This window comes from Orcinus orca, chromosome 5, assembly GCF_937001465.1.
Source record: "Orcinus orca chromosome 5, mOrcOrc1.1, whole genome shotgun sequence".
Lineage (NCBI taxonomy): Eukaryota > Metazoa > Chordata > Mammalia > Artiodactyla > Delphinidae > Orcinus > Orcinus orca.
In genome coordinates, this window is record NC_064563.1 from 76243859 (window position 1) to 76269410 (window position 25552).

At 35.9% G+C, this 25552-nt stretch overlaps 1 protein-coding gene and 1 pseudogene across 1 annotated transcript; both read right to left on the reverse strand.

The window, feature by feature from the left end:
- Positions 1-1472: 1472 nt before the first annotated feature.
- Positions 1473-25041, reverse strand: PPP1R2 (protein phosphatase 1 regulatory inhibitor subunit 2). Its single transcript, XM_004278772.4, has 6 exons — positions 24605-25041; positions 14306-14413; positions 12507-12584; positions 11867-11964; positions 6104-6271; positions 1473-3938 (listed from the first exon to the last, which is right to left on the reverse strand). The coding sequence occupies exons 1-6, from the start codon at positions 24724-24726 to the stop codon at positions 3892-3894; spliced, it is 621 nt and encodes a 206-aa protein (XP_004278820.1). The 5' UTR covers positions 24727-25041; the 3' UTR covers positions 1473-3891.
- LOC117196232 (uncharacterized) lies at positions 11261-11377 on the reverse strand (annotated as a pseudogene).
- Positions 25042-25552: the final 511 nt, after the last annotated feature.

The window sequence follows — 25552 nt, forward strand, 5'->3', positions numbered from 1 at the left end:
CTTACCTCCTCTCAGCATTACCTCCCACCAATAATTCCTCAAATAAAAGACTAGATGAGTCAACCCCAAATTTAAAGTGTAGGAGCCAACCCCCACCCCCAACATCCCCCCCCAAACACTGGGGCAGCTAACCAAGGCTTGGGGGTGTAAGCCACAGACCAGAGACACTTGCTATCTGCTCTTTTATTTTCCCAATGAGTAGCAGATGTGCTCTTGTCAACCAGTTATGTGAGCTGATGGGGAGGACAAGGCATTTTGGAAATTTGCTTAGAGCAGCAAGTCTTTGAGCAATAGTTGTATCAATACTAAACCACAGCAGCTTATAACCAAACACATCAACCACACCCTCATCTGTCCCGGATGTGTATTTTACAGTTTCTTGCATAAGTTACCAAAAATTAAAGTCTTATATCTGGCAAATTATATACAATCTGCAATGTGCAGTTATTGCTACCGTGTCTTCCCTCTTTCAATGGTACACTGTTCTTTTCTTTTAGGAGGAAGTTCAACTTTCATATATTAGAGATCCCAGACTATTTCCCTACTCCTACTTGGAATTCTACTTGAGGGAAAAGGGGGTTGGGAGTGGTTGTGAAACGTTTGATAAATACTAGGTTAAACCAAGTTTTGAACAGTTCCTTAAGTAGGATGTCTCAGACTCTTTAATATGATGATGTGCATTATTATAAATCTCTGGGAGGTAGGGGAATAAAGCATATAGCATGTGCAAAGCACATTTGCTCATGGAATCCTTTTCATGGAACATGTGGGATTGAGGGTTTCACGGAACACACTGGGAAATGCTGGCTTAGGTATATGTTAATTTGACAGGCTAGCTTGGTACTTACTTTGTAACACGGAGTCTATGAAAAAAAATCATTTTTTGAGTTTGAAACATTCTGTTCAGAGACAAACTTGTGGAACGCAAACCAAATCACATGAATTTAGACATCTCCAGCCACTGTATAATTGTACTTTTGAGATTTTTCCTCAATGGTATATAAACCTCAAACAAAATTTCCAAATTTCTTCAGATTAAAGTAAAAAACAAAAACTCAAACTAAACACCTGAAAAATGTTACTCCTAAAGCACATGATGTGTATCAATAATCCAAATAAAGTTTACTTGTAAGGTACAACTGCAAAAATGAGGGAATTTCTACATCTAAAATGGCATGGATAAAGAGTATGAAATTTAGTTACATCTGGATTTGAATCCTGTCAACTGGCATGTATGAGACATTGAGACTGAAGAATTTGGCCAAGAGCATTTTCCTCACTTATAAAGTGCTGATAAGATACCTGTTCTGCGTGGTTGTTTTGAGGATTATATATTGGACACCTAGCACAATGCTGGGCAACTAAACAAACTATTCTGTCACAGTGTAGTTCAAGACCCTCTCCTGGTATCCAGAACATTTAGCCAATGGAACACGATAGCTGGGTAACAAGAAAATAAAATCCACACACAATCGTCATATACTGTATTTTATTACAATATGTTCGGTGTACTAATTTAAGAGGAAAAAATGTAAACAAAACGGAAGTCTAGGGAAAAATGGCACTTTGCTTTAATCTTCAATTTAAAGTTATTTTTAACAATCCATTTATACCATTATATGTCTCAGATTTTAAAGAGCATCATTGCTGAATTTCAGACTGAAAAATAAACAGAAAAGATGACATCAGAGGAGTTGAGCAGAGAAGAGATATTGATTAAAAAATTGAAAGTAAAATCTACTTTGGCTAGAACTGAACACTGACAGATAACTTTCTCCAAAGGAAAATCTAACTTGAGTCATGAAGGTCCATTTTTTGTATAGTTCAATACTGTGTCAATTAGGAATTCATGACGATGAACAGTTTTACTCAGTCACATTTGACTACCTAAAATCCTACTGGGCATGCTATTTGCCATGTCTTATTCCTCTTACATAACTATCTACTTCCTGAAACCAGAAATGCAAGTTTGCCTGTGATTTAAGTTTCAAGAAATAGTTTGTAGAAAACACCAAAAGGATCAGTTGTTAAAGGTCTTACCTTTTCTTCACTGTATAGCAGCTATTTCTACAAATAAAGAGCATGTGGATACTTTCTAAGGACTCGAAATGAGAAAACCAAAAACAGAGGTCTGTGCGCATGAACATATGTACACACATATGTATAAGCTTAAATACCCCCAAACAGGTTTAAACAGGTAAGAATACCTCAACATTCTAAATTCAGAAAGTAGAGATAAACATTGTTTATAAATCAGTAGTATTACTAGCTAATATGTTTTAGTTAGAACACTATACCTGCAGTTCAAAAGTACTGATTGGATTCCATTAAAAAAAAAGACATTCAAATTAATAAAAACATTCTTCTAACAGCAAAGAATTCTCCCACTTCTTATTTATTTTGACATATTGATATTTCTATAAACTTGCAAGTGGAAGAAAAGCTGTTCAATAAAAGCCAATTCATACATACATACAGTATACAGAAATTATTTTAAAAGTCTGTTCATATAATGGATTCCTTTGGTACTAACAAAAAATTAAGATACAAATAATTGACTAGAAATGAAACCATCACTAAACTAAGATACACAGGAACTGCACTTCATTTCAGGGAAGAAGTCCAAATCTTACTGTGTTAGAAGAATAAAGTACATTTGTCATAGTATACATTATGATATTCCCTTAAAGCAGGAACTATTTAAGGTTTTTAAATTTTAAAAAGTGTTCAGATTTACTTCTGTCTATACATTCAGGAACTATCATCATATCACTGGTTACACACAATTCTCTCATCATGCAAAAAAAACCCCCCAAAGCCTCAGTTAGTTGTTTTCTAAGGTCTAATTAAGTCAAACAATAAACTAATAATAGCACTTTAATTAGCAAGCTGTAAATCACAGAGGTGTAGAAATTCTGCAGTTGAATTGTATTTCCTGTCTATAGTACTGCTGCTATTCAATCTATTTTCTCCATGTATTAGAAGAACTAATAGGCATTGATAGTCAAAATAAGATTTTCATTGTTGCAGCAAATGACAGAATATGTGAGAAAAGGAAAAGTTCCTAATGTCACGACAATCTTTATGATCCTTTATAAAGGTAAAGGATTCTGTGCATATGCGTGGAAAGGAGTAAGAAACAAAGGTAGGAAGTTAAGACAAGTAGATAAAGGGAATGCTGAGACTATATTAGAATTATATTTATTTAAAAAACTGATCTGAAGTCTGCCCATCGAGAGTACAAAAAAAAAGTCAGAGCAGACGTTAGTGCAAGTTTAACCTGATAATTTATTTGTGGAAAAAGCTAATTTTGATGAGAAAAAGTTTAATCCTTTCCTTGTAAACATAAAAGAAACTCAACAGGAATTTTAAAGGTAGTATACCAGAAAATGCAACAGTAACTCTTATAATTCTTTTCAATTAAACAGACAAGTTGAAGATGCATGTTAAAATACTTTTCAGACTGAATATTTATCAGCCTGTATGATCTGTTGTTCCAATTGGATTTTGATTTTAAAAAAACCTAATTTTTATAAGAGCTATCACATCTAGAAGTGAAGAAAATAAATTAGATCCCTTCTCCCTCCCCAAAAGATATTAACTTCTAAAGCATAAAAAGCTATATATCTTATACAAATTAACCAGTGTTCTTACAAAAGTAATGTAGTTTTGGACTGATGACATTATGCTGTATTTGTGGTGAAGTACTAGGCACAAGAATATATGTATCAATTAGGCATTTTCAGTCTATTTAGTCTCTAAAGTTATTCTTGGCAATATATAATAACTGGTACGCATTTTGGTACTTAAGTCATGAATTGTAGAGAACAAGAAGCAGTATGTTATAGTAACGGTTTGTATCTGACAATTACTGTGCTGAACGAATCCCTTCTATGAGCTCTGTGATTTGTTTTGCAGTTGGTCACATGTAGTAGAGCCTGCAATGATAAAAGAAAAAACAGCAACATAATTTGTTTGTTGAGTATTGCCAAACTTGGAACTACCTGAGCTAAAGTTTCCTTCCACTGCTACGTATGATAAACAAATAGAAAGATCTAAAAAACAAGTAAGATGTATTTCATGCAGACTGATCAGTATGATATGAAAGAATCTGTATACCCCGTAAATAATATAAAGAGCAGAACAGGTGTATCTATTTAAGTGACAGGACAAATAGGTTTCAGGTTGAACACTTTTGTGACTAAATCACAGGTGGATAGCTAAGAGTTTATTACAACTCAAATATCCAGAACTATAAAAGATTTGTGTTTATGATATAAAAATGATAAAAAAATTTCCTGAGAGTCTAAACATGCCACATTTCTTTTTATAAAAACAGTAATAAAACAGCTGGGAATGGGCAGGAGTGTAGAAGAGGGGGAAAAGAAGGAAAATGATAAAAAAGTAATGGGTGCCATAGATCCTTGGAGATTTTAAAAGCTGGTAAAATTTTTTTAAGGGCCCAAGAACAGAAAATAAATAATGAACTTTCTTCTCTATGCCTTATTATGTAGTCTTTTCTATCTTTGTGGACGTTATTGAAGCGAAGCAGTATATACTCCTAGGTAAGGAGTACTTCATCTCCACTGAAGAAAAATCGGCGTTAATACAAATTTTAATCATCTATTACACTTAAATGAAAAAAATGTATTTATGTGTTAAATCTGTGAAATCCAATGTTTTAGAAGCAGAGACAGACAAAAGGTCAGATTTATTTTTCAAAAGCTGTGGCTTAAAAAACAAATCCCTTTAATATTTGGCATAGTGGTGCTGGTACAAATTTCCATTGGCAAATGAAGGGTATTCCCAACGCTTTGTTAGAGTCGCTACAAATAGATACTGAAAGTCTGAGAAGAAACTGATGAAAAGTTATAACCCAGAAACATCTGCATTGAATACATAAAAAGAAATCACCAAGATATAGGTAACAGGGAAACAAAGACCAACTAGGAGATAGGTCACCTAAAAATGGATAATAAATTTAAAGAGAGAGAAGAGAGAGACATACAACAATAATTACTCAAGATAAAGTTTGTTCAAGTTAAACAGACTATGGTGAATAAAATGGAAAGAAAATGCTGTATGAAACAAACTGAAACGCAAAAGCATAACATGGAATAACAAAAAAATATTGTCATCCTGCTATTATAATGAGCACAGTCATCAGGTTCTACCATAGAATCACTTATATTTCATATGTGCTCACCAAAACAATAATATAATAATTATTTACTTTCCTAAGACTTAATCATCCAAGGCACAACATATAAAAGTAAGTTACTAGGGAGGGTCGGAGGGAGGGAGATGCAAGAGGGAAGAGATATGGGAACATATGTATATGTATAACTGATTCACTTTGTTATAAAGCAGAAACTAACACACCACTGTAAAGCAATTATACCCCAATAAAGATGTTAAAAAAAAAAAAAAGTAAGTTACATCTCCACTCAAAAGCACCAGTTTGCAGCACAAAGAGTAGGTAGATGGGCACAAAATCTGCATTAATGGTATAGAAGATTCACCTTTGTTGAATGCCAGAATAACAGTCTATGAAAAATAAATAAATAAAATCAATTTTCTATGACTGATCGAGAGTTGGTAGGCTGCAGTGGCTGCCTGTCTGAGACTTAAAACAAACAAAAATCAGCCAAATAATTTGTTGACCCAAAAGTCAAAAGAATCAACACTGGAAAGACATGACATACTTTGTGCCTGAAGGGATGTTAAAACAAATCTTCCATGTTAAAAACACGTTTCTTTAAAAAGTTTAAACCTTAATTGACATTGTTACGACAGACAAAATATGATCTGAACCATTAAAAACAAAGTATAGCTTAATATGAAGACAAACATCATTGCTTAAAGCCAAGTAGACCAAACAACATAAGACATATAACATAACATATGGGCTTAAATCAACTCTGAGCATAAAAACATTATTTTGAAACTGACCAACAGGGGTTGAAATTTTCTAAACTTTTGGCATAAAAAGTGAATTTTAGAAAAATTTTCTGAGGTTCTTCAAAGTTGCGAGCAAAATAAAGTATATTATTTAGGTACAAAGGACCACAAGTGTCTCAGTGATATTTTCAAAACACCTAACCTTGATTTGATTCTTCTGTATTCATGCTTTCTCCAGCTGCAGTCTCTGACATTTCTTCATCCTCCTCCTCATCACGTAGGTCTTTTGAAATTAATTGTCTAGCTAATTTAATATTCAGTCCTTCATTGTAGTGAAGCTTCCTTTTCATTTCAAACTGTCGCTTTTTTTCTACAAGATACAAAAAAGTAGGCGTCTTTAGCTCAAAGACTGGCAAACTACAGCCTGTGTCTATTTGGTAAGTAAAGTGTTATGGAACACAGTCACACTCATTTGCTTTTGTAATGCTTAAAACTGCTTTTGTACTCAATGACAGAGTTGAGTAGTTGCAATAGAGACCATATGGCCCTCAAAACCTAAAATATTTACTGTCTGGCCGTTTATAGAAAAAGTTTACCAACCTTTGCCTTAGATGCTTCAAGTACATCTTAATGGGAGACTAAGAGTAAGAGCCATTAGTAGTTATATTTGTGAAGGAAATTTAAAGATATAGGAAAATTCTCCAGATAGAGATGAATGGGAAAAAAGGAAAACTATAATACCATATACATACTATGTACAAAGCCTGCGTGCATGCACATGTGCACACACACACAAAATAAAGACTCGGCAATTAACAACCGTTAATTCTGGGTCAAGGAACTATGGTGTAATTTTAATGTTTTCAAGTTTTCTATTTTTATAATTCAGAAAAAATTCCTTTAAAAAATTCTTATTATCCATTAAGAAATTGCCATGATTTAAAACATTGCTGGCTCTAAAGAGGGAGGGAGGGAGGGAAGAAGGGACGGGGAGAGGAAAAAAAAACAAACATTGCTGGCCTAAAAACATAACCTCATTCCCAGAGTAATTTTAAGAAAAATGTGTTATTAGGAACAGTAAAGTGATTCTAGACTATTCTTTATTTATAGTCTTCACCACAGAAACAAAAATAGCTGTAAATCAACACAACTGACCATATTTTATCAATATATAGCACTTTAAAGATCAACTTTAAGAAATATTATAAGATTTTAGAATTTCTTAGACCAGTAAATTGAAAAACAAAAAAGGAGTCGACATAAAATTGCCAACTGTTTATTTTGTCAAGAGCATTAAAACTCATTCACCATAGGTTTATTATGGTATTCATAAAAATATTTTAATGCCAAAAAGGCATAAGAGAAATCTCTCAGAATAAGGCTATTCAAAGTACTTTCTCTATGTCCCCTAATTCCCTCTATCGAACCCACATCCCCTGCAGTGGAAGCGCGGAGTCTTAACCACTGGACCGCCAGGGAAGTCCCTCCCTTTAAGTTTTTATTATCTATACTTATTTATGTTCTAAACACTGGCATTTACAGTTGTCACTACTGATCAGTCACTTTTCAGCCTCTATTTGGGTTGGGAGAAGGAAAGTTCCGAGATCAACATCCATATCATCAGCCCATAAACATTTGTTGCAAACTACCAAGATCTTGCCAGCCATCTTTCTCCTTCTCTAAGTTACTTTTGTGATTTGTTTTACTCTTTGAGTACCATATTGTAGAAGAAAGTAAAAATTTTTTAAAAAATCAATAAAAGACCAAATCCTCATGACTAAATTTTTAGTGATGAGTTTCAGATGATGTAAAGGCCAAGATTAAAAAACAACAAAAAATGATTCTAATTGCCTCCAATACCAGATACATTTACTAAAAAGGTAAGACTTTTTCTCAGTACAAAGTAACACATGTTCTTTTTCATGCAACTTAAAAGAACTTACAAAGTTTAAAAAAAAGCTAGAAACTTAAAAATCACTCAGTCTCCACACTCAGAAATTATCATATTTTATGACTCGACTTTTTTCTAAAAATGTATTTTTTATAAAAATGAATCATACCTTGTTGTATGTATATGCTGTTTTCTCACTTACTGTATAGTTAGAATGACAACGTCCCAGGAAGTCTCAGTTTATGCCTATTGTCTGATGGAGCTGTATTAGTGACCCTTTCACTCTTAAAATAATCCAGAGTTTAGACAATAAAGTATATGAAGATAGAGTAAAATTCTGCCACGTACATAGCAGATCTACATAATTTTTAAAAGGTTATAAAGTAGTGAGTTATAATTTAATCCCCTAACTTGGTCAAAGGTTTCTGATTTCCCCCTTTGTATTTTCATTGTTTTTTATGATGTAATATACAGTTGACCCTTGAACAACGTGGGGATTAGGAGTGCCTACTCTCCTCACAGTTGAAATCCACATATAACTTTACAGTTCGCCCTTCATGTTCACAGTTCCGCATCTGTGGATTCAACCAACCGCAGACTGTGTAGTAGTGTAGTAGGTATTTAGTATAAGTGGACCTGCACAGTTCAAACCCATGTTGTTCAAGGTTCAACTTACATATTTGTGCATCTGTTCTATTATTTTCTCAACATTAGTTAGTGTTTTTTTTTCGTTTTTTTTGTGTTTTTTTTGCGGTACGTGGGCCTCTCACTGTTGTGGCCTCTCCTGTTGCGGAGCACAGGCTCCGGACGCGCAGGCTCAGCGGCCATGGTTCACGGGGCCAGCCGCTCCGCGGCATGTGGGATCTTCCCAGACCCAGGCACGAACCCGTGTTCCCTGCATTGGCAGGCAGACTCTCAACCACTGCGCCACCAGGGAAGCCCTAGTTAGTGTTTTTTTAAACTGTGCCTTATAATCCTTTAGTAAGTTATAACCAGCATTTTAAAAAAATGAAACAAAACAGAATAAACTGGATAGAACATATCACATATAGTAAAGGTTAAGTAATGTTTTGTGAAATTTTAATTTTTATAATTTTATGTTTACATGTATACTGAGTGGCACTTGGTAAAAAATGTTTGAGAAACATTGAAATAAAGCCTGGGAAACTGAATTGCTAGAGCAAAGGGTGTCATTTTCTTTTAAAGCTTTTGGCTCATATGTTGCCATATCGCCGTCCAGAAAAGCCAAACCATTTTTCACACCCACCAATTGTATATGAATAACTTATTTCTCCACATTCACACCAAAAGGGATATTGTCATTCTTTTTAATTTTTGTTGATCTGAAAGGAAAGAAAGGCACCATGACGCTGTTTTAATTTGTAGTTTCTTATTCCTAAGAGTTGATCTTATGGTATTTTTCTTTTGTCAATTATACTAATAGTCTAAGAAGATGATTTCTTTTTAATTCTAAGAGATATTAAACTCAGTTTTGCTTGTTATATATTTTAGTTTTGCAATACTCAAAATTTATTATATAATTTATGTATTTATTTTGTAGAAAGCTAACATAAGTGGTCTCAACCTTCTTTGAATATTAATTTTACTTACAATCTTTGTATGGCAGAGCAACATAATGCCAAAGAGTAGAAAAATTTTCAGGTTTCAGGCCCAGCTCTAATAATAATCAACTATCCATGTGAACTTGACAAGTAAATTATCCTTTTTATACTTTCTTTGGCTATTTTAAAAAATAATATAATGGAGAATATACCGATTATTTTAAGTTATTAAAAGTTAATATTTACTAAGTACTTACAATATGCCAGAATCAGTGCTAAGTGTCTTAAATTCTTTATCTCATTTAATACTCAAAAATGACTCCAAATATTTTTATAGCCCCCCCATTTAGAAATGAGGAAACTGAGGGTCAGAGAAATTAGGCAAATTAGGTAAGTGACATACCTAGAGTACAAACTTAGATCTATCTGACTCCACAGCCAATATTTTAATTGTTATGTTACTAGTTACAAGATAAAATTTTCTTTTTCTTTTCTCCTTTTTTTTTTTTTTTGCGGTATGCGGGCCTCTCACTGTTGTGGCCTCTCCTGTTGCGGAGCACAGGCTCTGGACGCGCAGGCTCAGCGGCCATGGCTCACGGGCCCAGCCGCTCCGCGGCATGTGGGATCTTCCCGGACCAGGGCACGAACCCATGTCCCCTGCACCGGCAGGCGGACTCTCAACCACTGCGCCACCAGGGAAGTCCCCAAAATAAAATTTCCTAAGAATTTCTTTAATAAACAAGGATGTTCAGACATGTAATTTATTTAAAAGCAATAAACACCTGTATCAGTAACTCTTACTACTGGGAACTTGAACTTGTGAAACTGTAACTAGTGAAATGGTTCCCCCTGCTGGCTAACTCCTGGAACTACAATTTGAGGGAAAATCCCTTAATGAAACTGACAATAGAGGTTAATAAAAAATTCCCTGTTCTCAATAGATCACGTTTTCAGAGAATAAGGAATCAACAAACTCTAGGAACAATTTCTATCTGAAACCGTTTCAAAGGCCTTTGGGGTATATTTTGGGAAAATAAATCAGGAAGTCACTGAGGATAGATAATATAATACAATTTGAGATTATGCTATATGTTATATTTCTTTCTTGTATAGTACTCAAACTATCATAGTTTTGTTCAATACACTACATTCTAAAGATGATAGGAGGGAATAGCAAATTGTACCTTTACAGCTACACATGACAAAGATCCTGACAGTTAACTAGCAAATATTCAGAATCGTAGTTCTAAAGTTTCTAAACTTCTTTACAGTACAGGTAGTTTCTGCATTTCAAGCCTTCAAGTAAACAAACTACTCGATTTCTTTTTTCTTTTTTGTGAGGGTGTGTGTTTTTCTTGCATCTTTTTTCCTACATACATAGGCTTGGTCTTCCCTTTTAAAAATAATTGAAGGGACTTCCCTGGTAGTGCAGTGGTTAAGAATCCGCCTGCCAATGCAGGGGACACGGGTTCAATCTCTGGTCTGGGAAGATCCCACATGCCGCGAAGCAACTAAGCCCGTGCACCACAACTACTGAGCCTGCGCTCTCGAGCCCGTGAGCCACAACTACTGAGCCCGTGAGCCACAACTGCTGAAGCCCGCGTGCCTAGAGCCCGTGCTCCGCAATGAGAAGCCACTACAATGAGAAGCCCGCGCATCGCAACGAAGAGTAGCCCCCACTCGCCGCAACTAGAGAAAGCCCACGTGCAGCAATGAAGACCCAACGCAGTCAGATAAATAAATTAAATTAAAAATAAATAAATTATTAAAAAATAATTGAAAATAAACTATATAAGCAATTTTCAGTTCCTGTGATTATACATTCACATCCTTCAAAATTACAAAAAGCAACAAAGTGAAATATTTTCCATCTTTCCTTACCTCCACAGATAAGAACTATTACTTGTAAAAACAGGAACAATGAATAGGTAGCAATGCCTTAACTGTGTATGTACTGTGTGGGCTAAAAGAGCCTCTTTCATCCTTGTTGAGAGGGCTATCTTTATCTCCTTTCCTGTGACACTTCTGTTCTTTCTGTTCAATGGGACCTAACAAAAATCTTTATTCCAAGTCTGACCATCTTGATTCATTTGGTAAGCTTCACCACTGCCTTAATACAGAAAAAGCACAAGCAATGGAGAAATTAGCTCTTACTGCTATCCACTTTAAGATCATCCAAACACTCAATGACCCTAAATGTATTAATTTAATAAATATTTACTGAGCATCTACCTGGTATAGATGCTTGGTACAAAGAAAGGAACAAAAAGTACAAAGAAAGGAACACATGTTAATCCCTTTACAGACAGTAATATTTTCTTGAAATGGGGGGGGTGTGGAGCTGTCATACAGTAAACCCACACAAGTAGAATGTGAATTATAAAAATGTTGCTCCTTAATCTCCCACCATCCACTTCCTAAAAAGGAAAACCATTTGACAGTCTTCTATATAATGTATTTATCTTAGCAAAAATTATTAGCAATGCTAAAAGCAGTAAAAGAAAGAAACTACCTCGTTCTTCAGGTGAGAGGTCACTATCCTCATCTTCACTGCTTTCTTGTTCACGAACTCGACACTTTGGCTCTGAGCTTTCAGCAGCAGCAGTTAATCTATACAACAATCATTTAAAAAGAAATCAATACTGTGATAGTCTTATATTAGTTGAGTGTCTCACTCTACTTTTTAGTCTCATAAAAACATCTAAAGATCATTAATATGCTAGCTATAACCTGATGAGGAACATAAAAAGCAAGAGAGTGGGACTGTATATAGAAACCAATAAACAAGAAGAGTGGAAGTTGACAAACCCATGAACAGCAAATAGAGCTTTTTTTCAGGAATTCAACTTATTTTGCCTTTCTCACTTCTATCTTTAAAACCCAGGTGACAGGATATTAAAAAGCAAAAACAGAAAAACCTCCATTCAGGGAACTGACACAGGGAATCTCTGTACCAGCTTCTGGTTCTCAATCTACATACCTTGATTTTAACCTAGAAATAAGACTATGTAAGTTGCTATGAAAAAACCAGATAAACTTATTTATTTAGCACATGCTTTTTATTTAAACTTGTACAAGTAAAGTAAAATGCCTTTAACTCTGCAGAATTAAAAACAGCATGAGAAAAATGCTTTATAGTCATCAATACTTACTTCCTAGCTAAGATATCTGGGGTCAGGGCTTCAGTGGTTTCTGAATCACTCAGTGCATCTTCATCATCACCTACCATACTAGGATGATAAGCACATTATAAATTAATACCTGAACTATAATTTTTCAAGCAGGAAAACAAGGTAGAGAAACATAATTCTATTGACTAAAAGTATCAATGTATTTATGGCTCTGTTGTCATCTTTGAAGTTTAATTTTACACTGTTTCTATTTGATGCAAATATTTAAAAGTATAGCACCAATCAAGAAAAGCCTTCAAATAATTTAAAAAAAAGAAAAAACATGCAAAAAAAAACCCCACTGCAACTATAAAAATAAATACTGAAAACGCGAATCATCTGGAGGGGGAAAAAAAAAAACTTCAGTTAGTCCATCCAGTGGCAGGGAAAAAATAATGCAAAAGAACCCTATCCAGCTTTAGAATATGTATTTGTACATCAACCTGAAGATAAGACACAAATGATCTATGCAAACACAGGTTAGGTAAAATAACAAAATTAGATCCTAAGACCTAATTCAGGAAGTTTAAAAGCTATTTAGCTTACGCAATCTACTCTCTAATGAAATATTTGCTCCCCACATAATTGCGAAAAATGGTTATCTTTATTATTTAAATATAAACAGTTTTAAAATAATGGCTACAGCTATTTATTTTTGAATGTTTGATCTTAATTTTTTTAGGATAGTTATCTCCAACCAACACAGATAAGGGATGTCTACTACCTTTATTGAAAAGGAAGAAAGCATTGACTTTGGCTTCTGGTACAACAGAAGTTTTAGTTTACGTTTTAAAGTATATACCTGTAATTAGGAGAAAAATAAGGATCACTTTCATAAATGATATGTCTACTTCTTCCCTCAAGCTTTATTAGTACTGAGTTTCAGTATCTGTACCTCCTATTTCATTATTTTTCTCCCCTTGTCACAATCATGTTAATTCTTGTTTTTACTGTTTTTGCTATTATCAAGTTATCTCAACTTATCTTCCAAAGTTTCATCCATTGATTTAAAACAGAATTTCTTTAACTCTATTTTAATAGTAACTTCTGGATTTATATTGTTTTACTTCAGTGACAAATACAAAATATTTCAGTCCTGAAAATCTTTATTTTCTTCAATACAATCTAGGCATGATCTGAATTAGGTATTTCTAACTTATTTAGAATCTCATTATGTTTATTGGTGCCTTATTTTTGTCTTCATACTAACTACAGCCATACACTATCATTTTACAACTCATTAAAAAAATGATAATGAGTCATTTGAGTCTGGAAGACTCAACACTAACAATTACAATGTAATTATATGAACTACAATATCATGTAAGTTCAAAAATAAGGACATGAAACAGTAGTAATGTCCACTTGTCTTTGCATGGATTAAAAAAGAGTTACCATCTGTGAAGTTATCCCTTTCTGCAAAGAGAATGAATAAGCCCCTGACACCTACTTAGGAAGCAAACAAGCCCAGCTCTCATCTTCCTTTACAAATAGATGACTTTAAGGAAGGCAAAAGTCACTTTGTATATATCATTAGCAGCTAGGGACCACTGAGGTGCAATGAATAAACATTTACTACTATAATTATAATGTAAAAAATGGATTCCATAAAGTTCCATATTACTTTTACTATTACACAAAAATATGCAGTTGAGTTATTAATTAGTGTTCCAGTAACAAATATAAAAAAACAAAGATTCAAATCATCTGTTATCCAGAAGCTCATGTCAAATGCAAAATGGAAACAAGTCAAAAAAGGAATGCTGTGTACAAAACATTACCTATGGTAAGGAGTGCTAGGTTCATCTATTTTCATTAAACCATAGTCTTTGTCTGCTGGATGATATGTCGCCAGGATGTTCATTTCATCCCACTTCTGGGACTTTTTACTACAATAATAAGAAAAAAAATTTTCCTCAATGTAGTGAAAGATACAAAATGTACACATCTAAAATTCACGAACATCTAAATCCCACATTGCAATTTCTATTTGACTGCTAACTTCTATTTTTACATCTACTTTCTTGGAACAGAAACTGACTTGGGTAAAAGCCATAAGTAACTACAATAAAGTGTCAGTAAATATTTTACAGAATACTTAGTGCCCACATATTAAAAACACATTACAGTTGTCCCTTGGTATCCTCAGGGGATTGGTTCCAGGACTGACACAGATACCAAAATCCAAGGATGCTCAAATCTCTTCTATAACATGGCGTAATATTTGTATATAATCTCTGCACATCCTCCTGTATACTTTAGACCATTACTAGATTACTTATAATGCCTAATACAATGTAAATGCTATGCAAATAGTTGTAAATACAATATAATACAATGCAAATAGTTGCTGGCACATGGCAAATTCAAGTTTGGTTTCTGAAACTTTCTGGAAATTTTTTTTCCAGAATATGTTTGATCCATGATTGGTTGAATCTGAGGATGCAGAACCTGTGGATATGGAGGGGTAAACAGATTCTTCACCAGACATTCAAAAAACGATTACATTATGACATGTTTAATCTTCATCTGGCCTATAGAGTAACAGCAAAAGCTGGAATTTACACATTGCCTGATCTCAGTAGTTAAGGATTTTGGATCTACGATATATTTTTAATAGTTTGATAAAAAACACAACAAGAATATTTTCCTTGGCCTACTTTTTTTTAGCAGTATCTATAACAATCAAAATAATCATAACATAAAACTACAGAGAAAACCTCATTAAATTCAGATACCATTAATAAAGATTTAGATTGCACATAAAATTATACCTCAGTTGTTTTTTTTAAAATTTAGAAATATAACGATTTGCTGATAAATGGTTTCAGATCACCTGGAATAAATCTACTTAAGAAAACTAGAAATGCTTTGTAAATGCTTTATGAACATCCATTAGTGTACATTCAACAAAATATTTGTACAACTACTAAGGTGCTCAATAATTAAATGCCTTAATTACAAATCCTTATCTACTCATTAAAAAGGACATCAACAACCTCTGTGCCAGCCAACAATCTGTTACATATACAATTTGTGACTTGGTTATATACTTAAAAATAAAACTACCTTAAAAAAAATCAATGTAGATTTTACACAGATTCAAATCATCCTTTCCATATTTGCTCAACATTGGTGAGGTTTTACTGCAGATATTTTCAATTTTCCTAAATCTACCAATACCTGGATCTTGAACTGCTCTTGAAGAAAGACAGTTTTAAAATTTTAATATTATATTCTCTTCTCCATGTTCTGAGTCACCTTAAAAATTACATGTGCCCACTCGTGGCAGTTGAGCCTGACTTTATGCTCTTCTGCTTTCTACCATAAAGGGCCCACAGTGTCCTCATTTAAGGCTAATCACTTTTTTCCTTCATATTTTTATTGTGGTAGAATATACATAACATAAAATTCACCATTTTTAACCATTTTTTTTTTTTTTGCTATTCGCGGGCCTCTCACTGTTGTTGCCTCTCCCGCTGCAGAGCACAGGCTCCGGACGCGCAGGCTCAGCAGCCATGGCTCACGGGTCCGGCTGTTCCGCGGCATGTGGGATCTTCCCGGACTGGGGCACGAACCCGTGTCCCCTGCATCGGCAGGCGGACTCTCAACCACTGCGCCACCAGGGAAGCCCCATTTTAACCATTTTTAAGTGAATAGTTCTGTGACATTAAGTACATTCACATTATTGTGTAACCATCACCATCATCCATCTCTAGAACTTTTTCATCTTCCCCAGCTGAAACTCTGTACCCACTGAACACTACCCCTCACCCCCGCCACAACAACCATTCCATTTTCTGTCTCTAAGACCACTCGAGGTACCTCTTATAAGTGGACTGATACTGTATTTGTCCTTTGTGGATGGCTTATCTCACTTAATGTCTGTATGGTTCCATCCATGTTGTGGCATGTGTCAAAATTTTCTTCCTTTTTAAGGCTGAATAATATTCAATTGCAAACTAAATGCTATTAACTACAACTTCCTTTTAAGCCTACTTATGCTTAGTTTTATCAAGAGGCAAATGTTGGCCTAGATATACTCCACAGGTGACTGCCACTACAACTCCCATTCCCGCCCCCCACCAAACAGAAGTTTCTTCACCATGAAAAAAATCAAAATCTTAAGTTTATAAGAAGCTAAAAATTAATGGGTCATTTATTTTTAAAGCACAGAAGTAACATTTCTTCTTCAAAAAACTGCTTTTTTATTCATTCAGCAAGGTACTCACCTGAATTTTCAACTAATCAAACTTAAATGTTGCTAGTGTGTGTATGTATATAACACTTGATTGAACTAGACTGTGTATATAGATGTTGCTTTAAAATAGTATTGATTTCTTTAGATGCCTAGTTTCTGACCATCAGAGTAATAGTTGGTCTTGTGGCAAAAAACAACAACAGTAACATACAACTGTGAGATAGATGTTTAAGGTTCAAGTTCCACCTACCCTTCATTAGTCCTGTTACTATAGGCAAGTCCAACAAACATTCTCTCTTGGGCTGTATTTACTCTACATGGAAATTATAAAAAATGGAATTTTTAAATCTAAAGTTTTGTTACAAGTCTGGAAACCATATCTCACTTAGCACTGTGAGAATGGCTTGCGATAAGGCATTCTGAAAAAATGTTTAAATTGCTTATGTATGAATGCCTTCTCCCACTGTCCCACATGAGTCAAAATTTAAATGATTTTGAAATATTTATGATCTGCTACAGAATGAGTTTTTCTAAAAAGCAGTCAGTTTTCTATTTGACTAAATCTACAGTTTCAGATTTGTATTTTGCTAAATAGCTCTATTATCTACAAATTTCTGTAAATTTAGAAAGCAAACGATTTAGGTCTTCTCATGGTCATATTCTACATAAGGAAACTCACAGTGAAGAGAGATACACTTTAAAGATTTTAGACAGCAGAAATGATCAAGAAGCTTCTGATCAGAAGGATAATTAAAGACATATACAAATTTTAAGAGAATTAGATTAATTTTGTAAAGAAAGCAATTCAATTAATAGACAAAGGGAGACCCATTATATGGTAACTCAATGTTCCCTCCTGATAGACAAGGCCTCTGAAATGATAAGCCAGAGTTAAGTCCGAGTCAGAAACACAAAAGCACAGGTAAACGTTTCATAAAACCTGTATTAATACAGTCCAATTAAGATTCCCTATTAAAGATATTGTAAAAGATAACTAGCACATATCTATTTATATAAAGTTCAAGAGCACGCAAAAACTAAAATGTATAGGGATGTATACTTAGGGAATTACCGTAAAAGTCAGGATAGTGATTATATTACAGGGGAGGAGACTGTGATTGGAAAGGACAGGAGACATTTCTTTTCTTTCTCTGTTTTTTTTTTTAATATTTATTTATTTATTATTTATTTTGGCTGCACCGGATCTTAGTTGCGTCATGCATGAGGGATCTAGTTCCCAACCAGGGATCGAACCCGGGCCCCCTGCATTGGGAGCGTGGAGTCCCACCCACTGGGCCACCAGGGAAGTCCCAGACAGGAGACATTTCTGAGGTGATGGAAACATTCTTCTTCTTGACAGGGGTGTTTGCTTTATAATTATTCCTTAAGCTTTAAAATTACATCTAATACACTTTTCTGTATGTGTATTAAATTACAATAAAATATTTAAAAAATAAACACATACAGGGGCTTCCCTGGTGGCGCAGTGGTTGAGAGTCTGCCTGCCGATGCAGGGGACACGGGTTCGTGCCCCGGTCCGGGAAGATCCCACATGCCGCGGAGCGGCTAGGCCCGTGAGCCATGGCCGCTGGGCCTGCGCATCCGGAGCCTGTGCTCCACAGCGGGAAAGGCCACAACAGTGAGAGGCCCGCTCACCGCACAAAAATAAATAAATAAATAAATAAACACATACAAAATGACTTTGTTAGGTGTGTCCCAATCTCAAAGTAAAACAAGCTACTTCCTAAGTGATGCTAACAATATTGAATTAAAATGACAATTTATCATCATTAGAAGAATGAAGATGGCCCTCTGAAGTTACAAAGGTACCCCCAAACACCCTGCAAATCTGTTCTGTGAGACAATGATAGAAGAAAAAGAACTGAATTGTAGGATATAAGAAGAAATGATGTTTTCTTGAAATTAAGGATAAAATTTAAAAATCACAATCCTAGTACCTTAACCCACTAACAATTCTGATTTCTGTATATTCTTTCCACTCTAACATATACGAAAAAATACCCAAGCTATTAGTATATATAAAAATATAGACAAAACAGTATACATATAGTATATATAAAAATAGCTTCTATATCAGTATATGTATTTTATCATAAGCTGCTTGTATTTTCTAGTCTTTACCTTTTTAATATTACATGCATAATATTCAATAACAAACTATTTACCTAATATTAGATATTTAGATTGAATCCAGTGTCTTACTACTTAAAGTAAAGCAGAAATGAACATTTGTGCATATTGTATTCAATGACTTTTCAGGATAATTTGCTAGGACAAGCATATCTGGGTTAAATTTATCAAGAGCTTTGTAGTTCACTCCATGTTGCCATATAGCTTTTTTTTTTTTTAAAAGAGGACTATTTGTAATGTCCCCAAATAACTGCCAAAACTTTGCCAGGATTGGGTATCTGTGTGTGTTTTTGCCACCTGAGAGGTATAAATTGATATTTAAATGCTGTTTTATGTTTCTCTGCTCATTACCTAATAAATCATATGAAAAAATGCTTATTTTACTTTCCTTGTGTGAATTGTTTACATCCTTTGCCTATTTACTGGAAACATTCTCATTGAGTGAGTTCTTTGTATCTACATAAATGTAAAGAACTCATTCAAATTTATGAGAAGGTTTAAACCACATTATATATAACTCCAAGATATATATAAGATTTAAGCTATATTATATAGAACCACATTACATATAACCTAAATTTTTCCCATTCGCTTGCCATTCAGTTTACTATCTACTATAAACAGAATTAAAGTTTTATATATCCAAAGCTTCACTCCACATCTTCACCACAATACTAAGAGGAAAAGAACCTTACAACTGTCAAGATCCATAGGAGATATTATCTTGCAAAACCATGAACTTTCAGTAAGGGCATAAAACAACAGACTCCAAAGAATGCTGGAAATTCTTAGGAGGAAAGTAATGAAGTCGAAGAAACTGTCTGCAGAGGACACTGGATATGGAAATTAGCATCTCTTAAATTCTGGTAGAATTAACATCAGTTGAGTAACAAAACCCAAGGAGTGAACTTGGTTTATTCCCAATACTACCACAAACTGTTCGTGTGACCTTCTTTGGGCCATCATCTCCACTTACAAAAAATAGGCACAGTACCACTTACACTGAAGATCTGCTGTGAGGGTGAAAGCACCTGCTAGTTTCAGCTCCCTCCTCCCTCTTGGGTGATTGGTTTTCCGGCAGCCTAAATCTGCACCAGAAAAAGTCACCAATTCTCACTTTCACTTTGATAGCTCATATGATGCCATCTCAAAGACCTACTCATACTTCTTGTTGCTTGTGACCTTCTCGTTTTTACAGTTTTAGTTGAGTTTGGAGTGGGAAGCAGGATTTTGCTTCAATGTGTTAAACTTTAACCCCACATTTCAAGAAATGGTTCTTTCTTAAATGAAGATTCAACTTCTGTAGGTTGACAAAGTACAAGCCTTTGAAGCTTGAACAATTAAACTAAGACTTAAAAATAAAAGCAATTAGTAAATAAAAGGTCACTTTTGGAAAACTTTACTCAGTGGGCCTTTGACCGTATTCCATATCCCTTTATAGGCAGAAAAAGACAAATCTGAAGCATGCTTATATAAAATTATATTAAAGGAAATTAATTTAAGCACAATTTTTCCAAGCAGAATTTGCCTACATTACCTAAGACTACTACAGAATTTGAATTGAACACAGTGAATCCAAAGCATACTGTGTACAACAACCCCAAAAGTGGGGAAAATTAGATTTCTGTATTTCTAATAGAATAAGACCAACATTTGAGGGTGAGGTACGGGGTTAAACACTTTACATTTAGTAACTCATTTAATAATTAAACTAGGCAGGGATATAATGAATAACGCACTGTAAGTCACAGAGCTAATAAGTAGCAAAGAGGATCTGAACCCAGGCAATCTGGCCCCATATTAATCACTAACCTTTAACACTTCTAATAAGATAGGCTTTAGTAACACAGTATTTTCAACAATTCCAAGTGAACATTTTTCTCACTTCAATATTTCTGAAAACAGAATATATCTTAAAATGGATGGCATCTTAAAATTGGCAGTATTTTTTTCTTTCTTGGTGCTACCTAAAATCATGGTACATCTTAGAATCAATGGTGTCTTGTTTTTGATGAAACACACGTACTTACTCACTAGATCTGTTATGTCTGACCTTCACAGGTTGTTCACTATATTCAAAGCATCCAGAAAGAATGGGAATTCCACAATCACAGTGATGACAGTGGTGTTCTAATTAGTTGAGCAGGGTGCTGCAATATACTGACATTATCTATGCCTAATTATGTGGATTTACAGACTATATCCAGTTTTAATTGAACTAACCCTCAAAAAGTGGTACCTGACAAATGGTACCTGAAGAAACCACTGAAGATAACAGTACCAATGCAAAGTACAGAGAATAAGAAGATAACACCACTGGGACATTAAAAAAACAAAAAGGTTGGACAAGAACTGTATATAAAAAAATCCTAAAGACTACTTGAAATACGGCAGTATATAAACCTCACTTTAAGTATATATTGAATCTTGAGATATTATCTAATGGTAGTAGTGTATGTATATAAATCATAAACAAACATATTTGAAACATATTTCAAGTTTTTCCTACTAAAATGATGCACAATCAAAAAGTTTAGAGACCAGTGGAATAGCACAACTCATGACTTAAAAAAAAATCCCTTAGTAACATCTCTTTATGTTAAATAAAATGTTCTGTTAAATTATACCCTCTCACAACCTGATGGCGTTGGGGTAGGGAGTGGTTTGTGCAGAAAAGGGAAACTACCACTGTACTTCACATGATAATGGCATCAATGAAAGTTATTCGTGGATTCTGTATTTGCAAATCTGACTACTTGCCAAAATTTATCTGTAACTCCAAAATCAATACCTGAGATTTCTGTCTCTCTGACATGCATAAAGCAGGGAAAAATTTGAGTTGTCTGATGCACATGTTCCCAGCTGAGACTAAACCTTGCTTCAGCTCTCTTACTGTAAATGTGTCCTTTTTATCTATTTAGTACCATGTTTTTTGCTTTTCTGGTGAATTAGCCATTCAAAATGGCTCCCAAAGATTGTGCTTAAGTGCTGTCCAGTGCTCCTAAGCCCAAGATGATTGTTATGTGTCTTATGGAGAAAGTATGTGTTAGATAAACTTCATTCAGGCGTGAGTTATATATAGTGCTATTGGCCATGTGTTCAATGTTGATGAATCAACAATATGTATAAAATTAGGTATCTTTAAACAGAAACAGAAATTTTAAAAGGTTATGGACTGATTGGTTGATGAAAATGTTGTGACCAGAGGCTTACAGGAACCTAAGTCTGTATTCCCCCTAGGAGTAACAGTTCAGTATTAACTAACTCAGTGTTTGTGGTGACTTTATAGAGTGTCACTACTGAGAACAGTGAGAACTGACTTAAATCCCCGGTCATTTTCACATTAATATGAGATTATTTTACTAATACTCTGGCTCCAACATTTGAAGTTAGACCATTACACCGTACTTTTTAGTTTCTGAATTTTAAGTGCATTGTACTTGAAAGAGCTATTTCGGTCCTTTATACATGAAAGGGAAAATACTGGTTGTACTTAAACATTATAAAAAGTTTGTTTCAAATGTGTTCACCTATACTTTCATTGTTTCTGTTCAAAGAGGCTCTCATAAAGTCACTAATATTGTTTGCATGAGCTGTGCCATAAATAATAATGTGTACTGTATTACGAATAGAATTAGTTTATTTCCCTTCCAGTCAAATAACACTTACCATGAAAAAACCCATCCCCTTTTACTACTTAGAGCTAAACATCATAAACCTCAATGAATTAGGGCTTGGTAACTGCCTTTGAAGACAGGACTATAACCTCCTAATTTACATAAGTCAAAGTCAACTGCCTTGCAAAAGGCCCCCTTTAAGTCAATCTGCCCTGTTAGCAGCTCCTAGAGAAGGAGCAGCCCTATGTAGGTGAGACAGTCTAGTATAGTGGCTTTCCAGGCAGAAGGACCTGGAGGTAAACCCCCGTCAATTACATAAAGAGGCTAACACACAGAGTGGGGCCACCAGAAATTACAGCAGACCAAAGTTGAGAATAAACAGAAGCAGCAGCAAAAGACAGAAGAAAGTAATAAGCTACTTGGTAGCCAAACAAAAAGAAGCTCACACTGGAGAATAGGTAAATAACTTAAATGCTAGTGAGAACCACATTCTTGCTGCTGAACACCCTGAAATCATATAAAAGCCTTCCATAGTTTGTTTTGTTATTAAGACTATCTTGGTCTTTCTGTTATAGCTATGCTCTGGTAAGATTATTTTCTTAATCCCATTACAACACCCCCCCCTTCCCATATGAAGCGGCTTACCCCAAATAGAGGTTTGAAAATTGCATGTTGGAGAACGTAAGAGAGTCAAGCATCCAAAAGAGAGTGGGAGTAGGAGAGGTGCTAGACAAATTAAGGTCCTTTCCAACCCCCAAAGGCCATGATTCTGAGCTGTGATCCTACTTAATGTTTTCCTCTAGGTAACACAAATCCCCATAAATTTACCATCACCAAACTGTAGTTCCTTTTATAGCCCTAAAATGATCCTTTTGAACAGGTGTGCCCTAGTTCCAATATTCAAAGTTTTCGGGAACATCCTCATTTTAGCTTTATGACTTCACAGATTTCAACAACTTTTCTTAGGCCTTACTTCCAGAATGTAGAGTCCTTATGTGTTTAGTATCTTAGAACACCCAAGCCCCCGAGGACTTCTAACCCAGTGTTGTATTTTACACTATATATACGGTTTTGCACCTTTTTTTTTCCCCATTGAGGACTGCACCTTGGATATCTTTCTCTGCACATTAACATCTATTTCATTCTTTTTAAAGGCTGGTCTGTTTTCCCATTATACTAATGTACCATAATTAATATTTCACCAGTCCTTCTTAAGGGACCTTGGGTTGTTCCCAATTATTTACTATCACACACAATGCTATGGGTCAACATCTTTTCACATATGTATTTGTGAGTATGCAAAAGCAACTAAATTATCACGGGATCATTTTAAGTTGGTACTTTCTGAACTGTTCTGAGCTTACATATGTCTTTCAAGAGGAACAAAGACTAGAAAGCGCTCAAACTCTCGTTGCAGATGCAAAAATAATTAGCAATAAGTAGCTTTCCATTAAATATAGATCAGACTGGGAAATTTTCGGTTTCTTTTAATGCAGAGATAATGACAAACCAGGACCCAAGAGAGTGAATGTGGCATGATTCTTGTGGTAATGTTCACCTAAAAAGGAACGACTATGGCAGAAGGGCAATTAGAAAAATGGAGAAATTCTCTCTTTTTCGGAGGAGTCTCTTATTAGCTTGCGAGTAGATCTTAAAGGGCTCCCAAGCCAAGAAAATACACTTTACTCATTGAATTTAAGACACTCCGATACGAAGTGAAGAAATAATAAATGCTTAACAGGTGAAGCTTTAACTTCAATTTGATTCTTTAATATTCCCAATTTCCAGAAGCTCAAAGATCATGGTGTATGTTTTCAAATTATTATATATGCGTATATACTTAAAACCCACACAACAAACGTCATAGCTCCTGTCTTCTTTATAATCACTCCACCCCTCAGCCTGGCCGGCGGAGGGAGACCCGAGCGGCACAAGGGCCGCATCTACGCAGCCGCCCCGCCCGCCCGCCCGCCCGCCGCGCTCGGTGTCCGGGGTCGGGCTGGGGGTCGGCAACAGTGCCGGGGGGTGGGGAGGGCGAGGCCGCCCAGGCGGGGAAGAAGGGGTTGGCCAGGCCGACCCGGGCGACGATGGCCGTCCCTCGCGGCTCTTACCTCAGCTCTTCGTCGACACTCCTGCCGGGCTGTTCGGCCGATGCCAACACAGAGGAAGTCGCAGCGCTCTTGTTCTTCAGGATCCCCTTGATGGGCCGGTGCGAGGCCGTCGAGGCCGCCATTGCCCGTCGCTCCGGCGGTCGGCTCAGCGTCGCTGCTTGGCGCCGGGTACAGGAAGGAAAGGGCTGGGCGTGAGCAGAGACTCGCCAGTCAGCCGCCAAGCCCGCCTGGGGCTGAAGCGGCCGCACCTGCTGTCGCTGAGACAGCCACCAGAGTCGTTGTCACGACACAACGACTCGGACGCTCTGGCGTCCAGCCGACGCCGCGTGGCTAGCGGTCCTTAGCGCGCCGGGCGGCCCTTACAGCACCCTAGGCTACCCACACTTCATCCGCGGCCCGCGGAGAGAAGCCGGCCTAACGCCGGAGCGACGCCGACGCCTAACCCAAGCGGGCCCGCCCTCTCGCGATATCTGGGGAGGGGCGGGGGCGGGGCGGGAACCATGTCCACCTCTTCGCCCCGCCCCTTCCCGTCCCTCTCGGTGAGCTCTCTCCTGCCTTGGCTGGGGCTCTGGGTGAGGAAACGTTCCGAGAGGTTTCCGGCTGGAGACTGTACCGAGCTGTACATCTCTCCAAGCACCCTCGCTCCCACCATTTCATGAGGTTCATATTGTTATTTCTGTATTTTATAGATCTGAAAATTGAAGCTCAAAGGTGACATCATTCGCCAAAGATATTAACTGACTTTCAGAGAAATGAAGTATGTCTCCTCTTTCCTTCCATTTAACCAGCATAAAAAGCTTAACTATCCATTATAAAATCATGAAATATCAGCATTGGAATGGTCCTTAGAGACCTATTGTGAGATCATAGAAAACTGACTTTTATGAAATCATAGAACATCAGCATTAAAATAGTCTAACTTATTTTTACCATTGGAAAAGCTGAAGG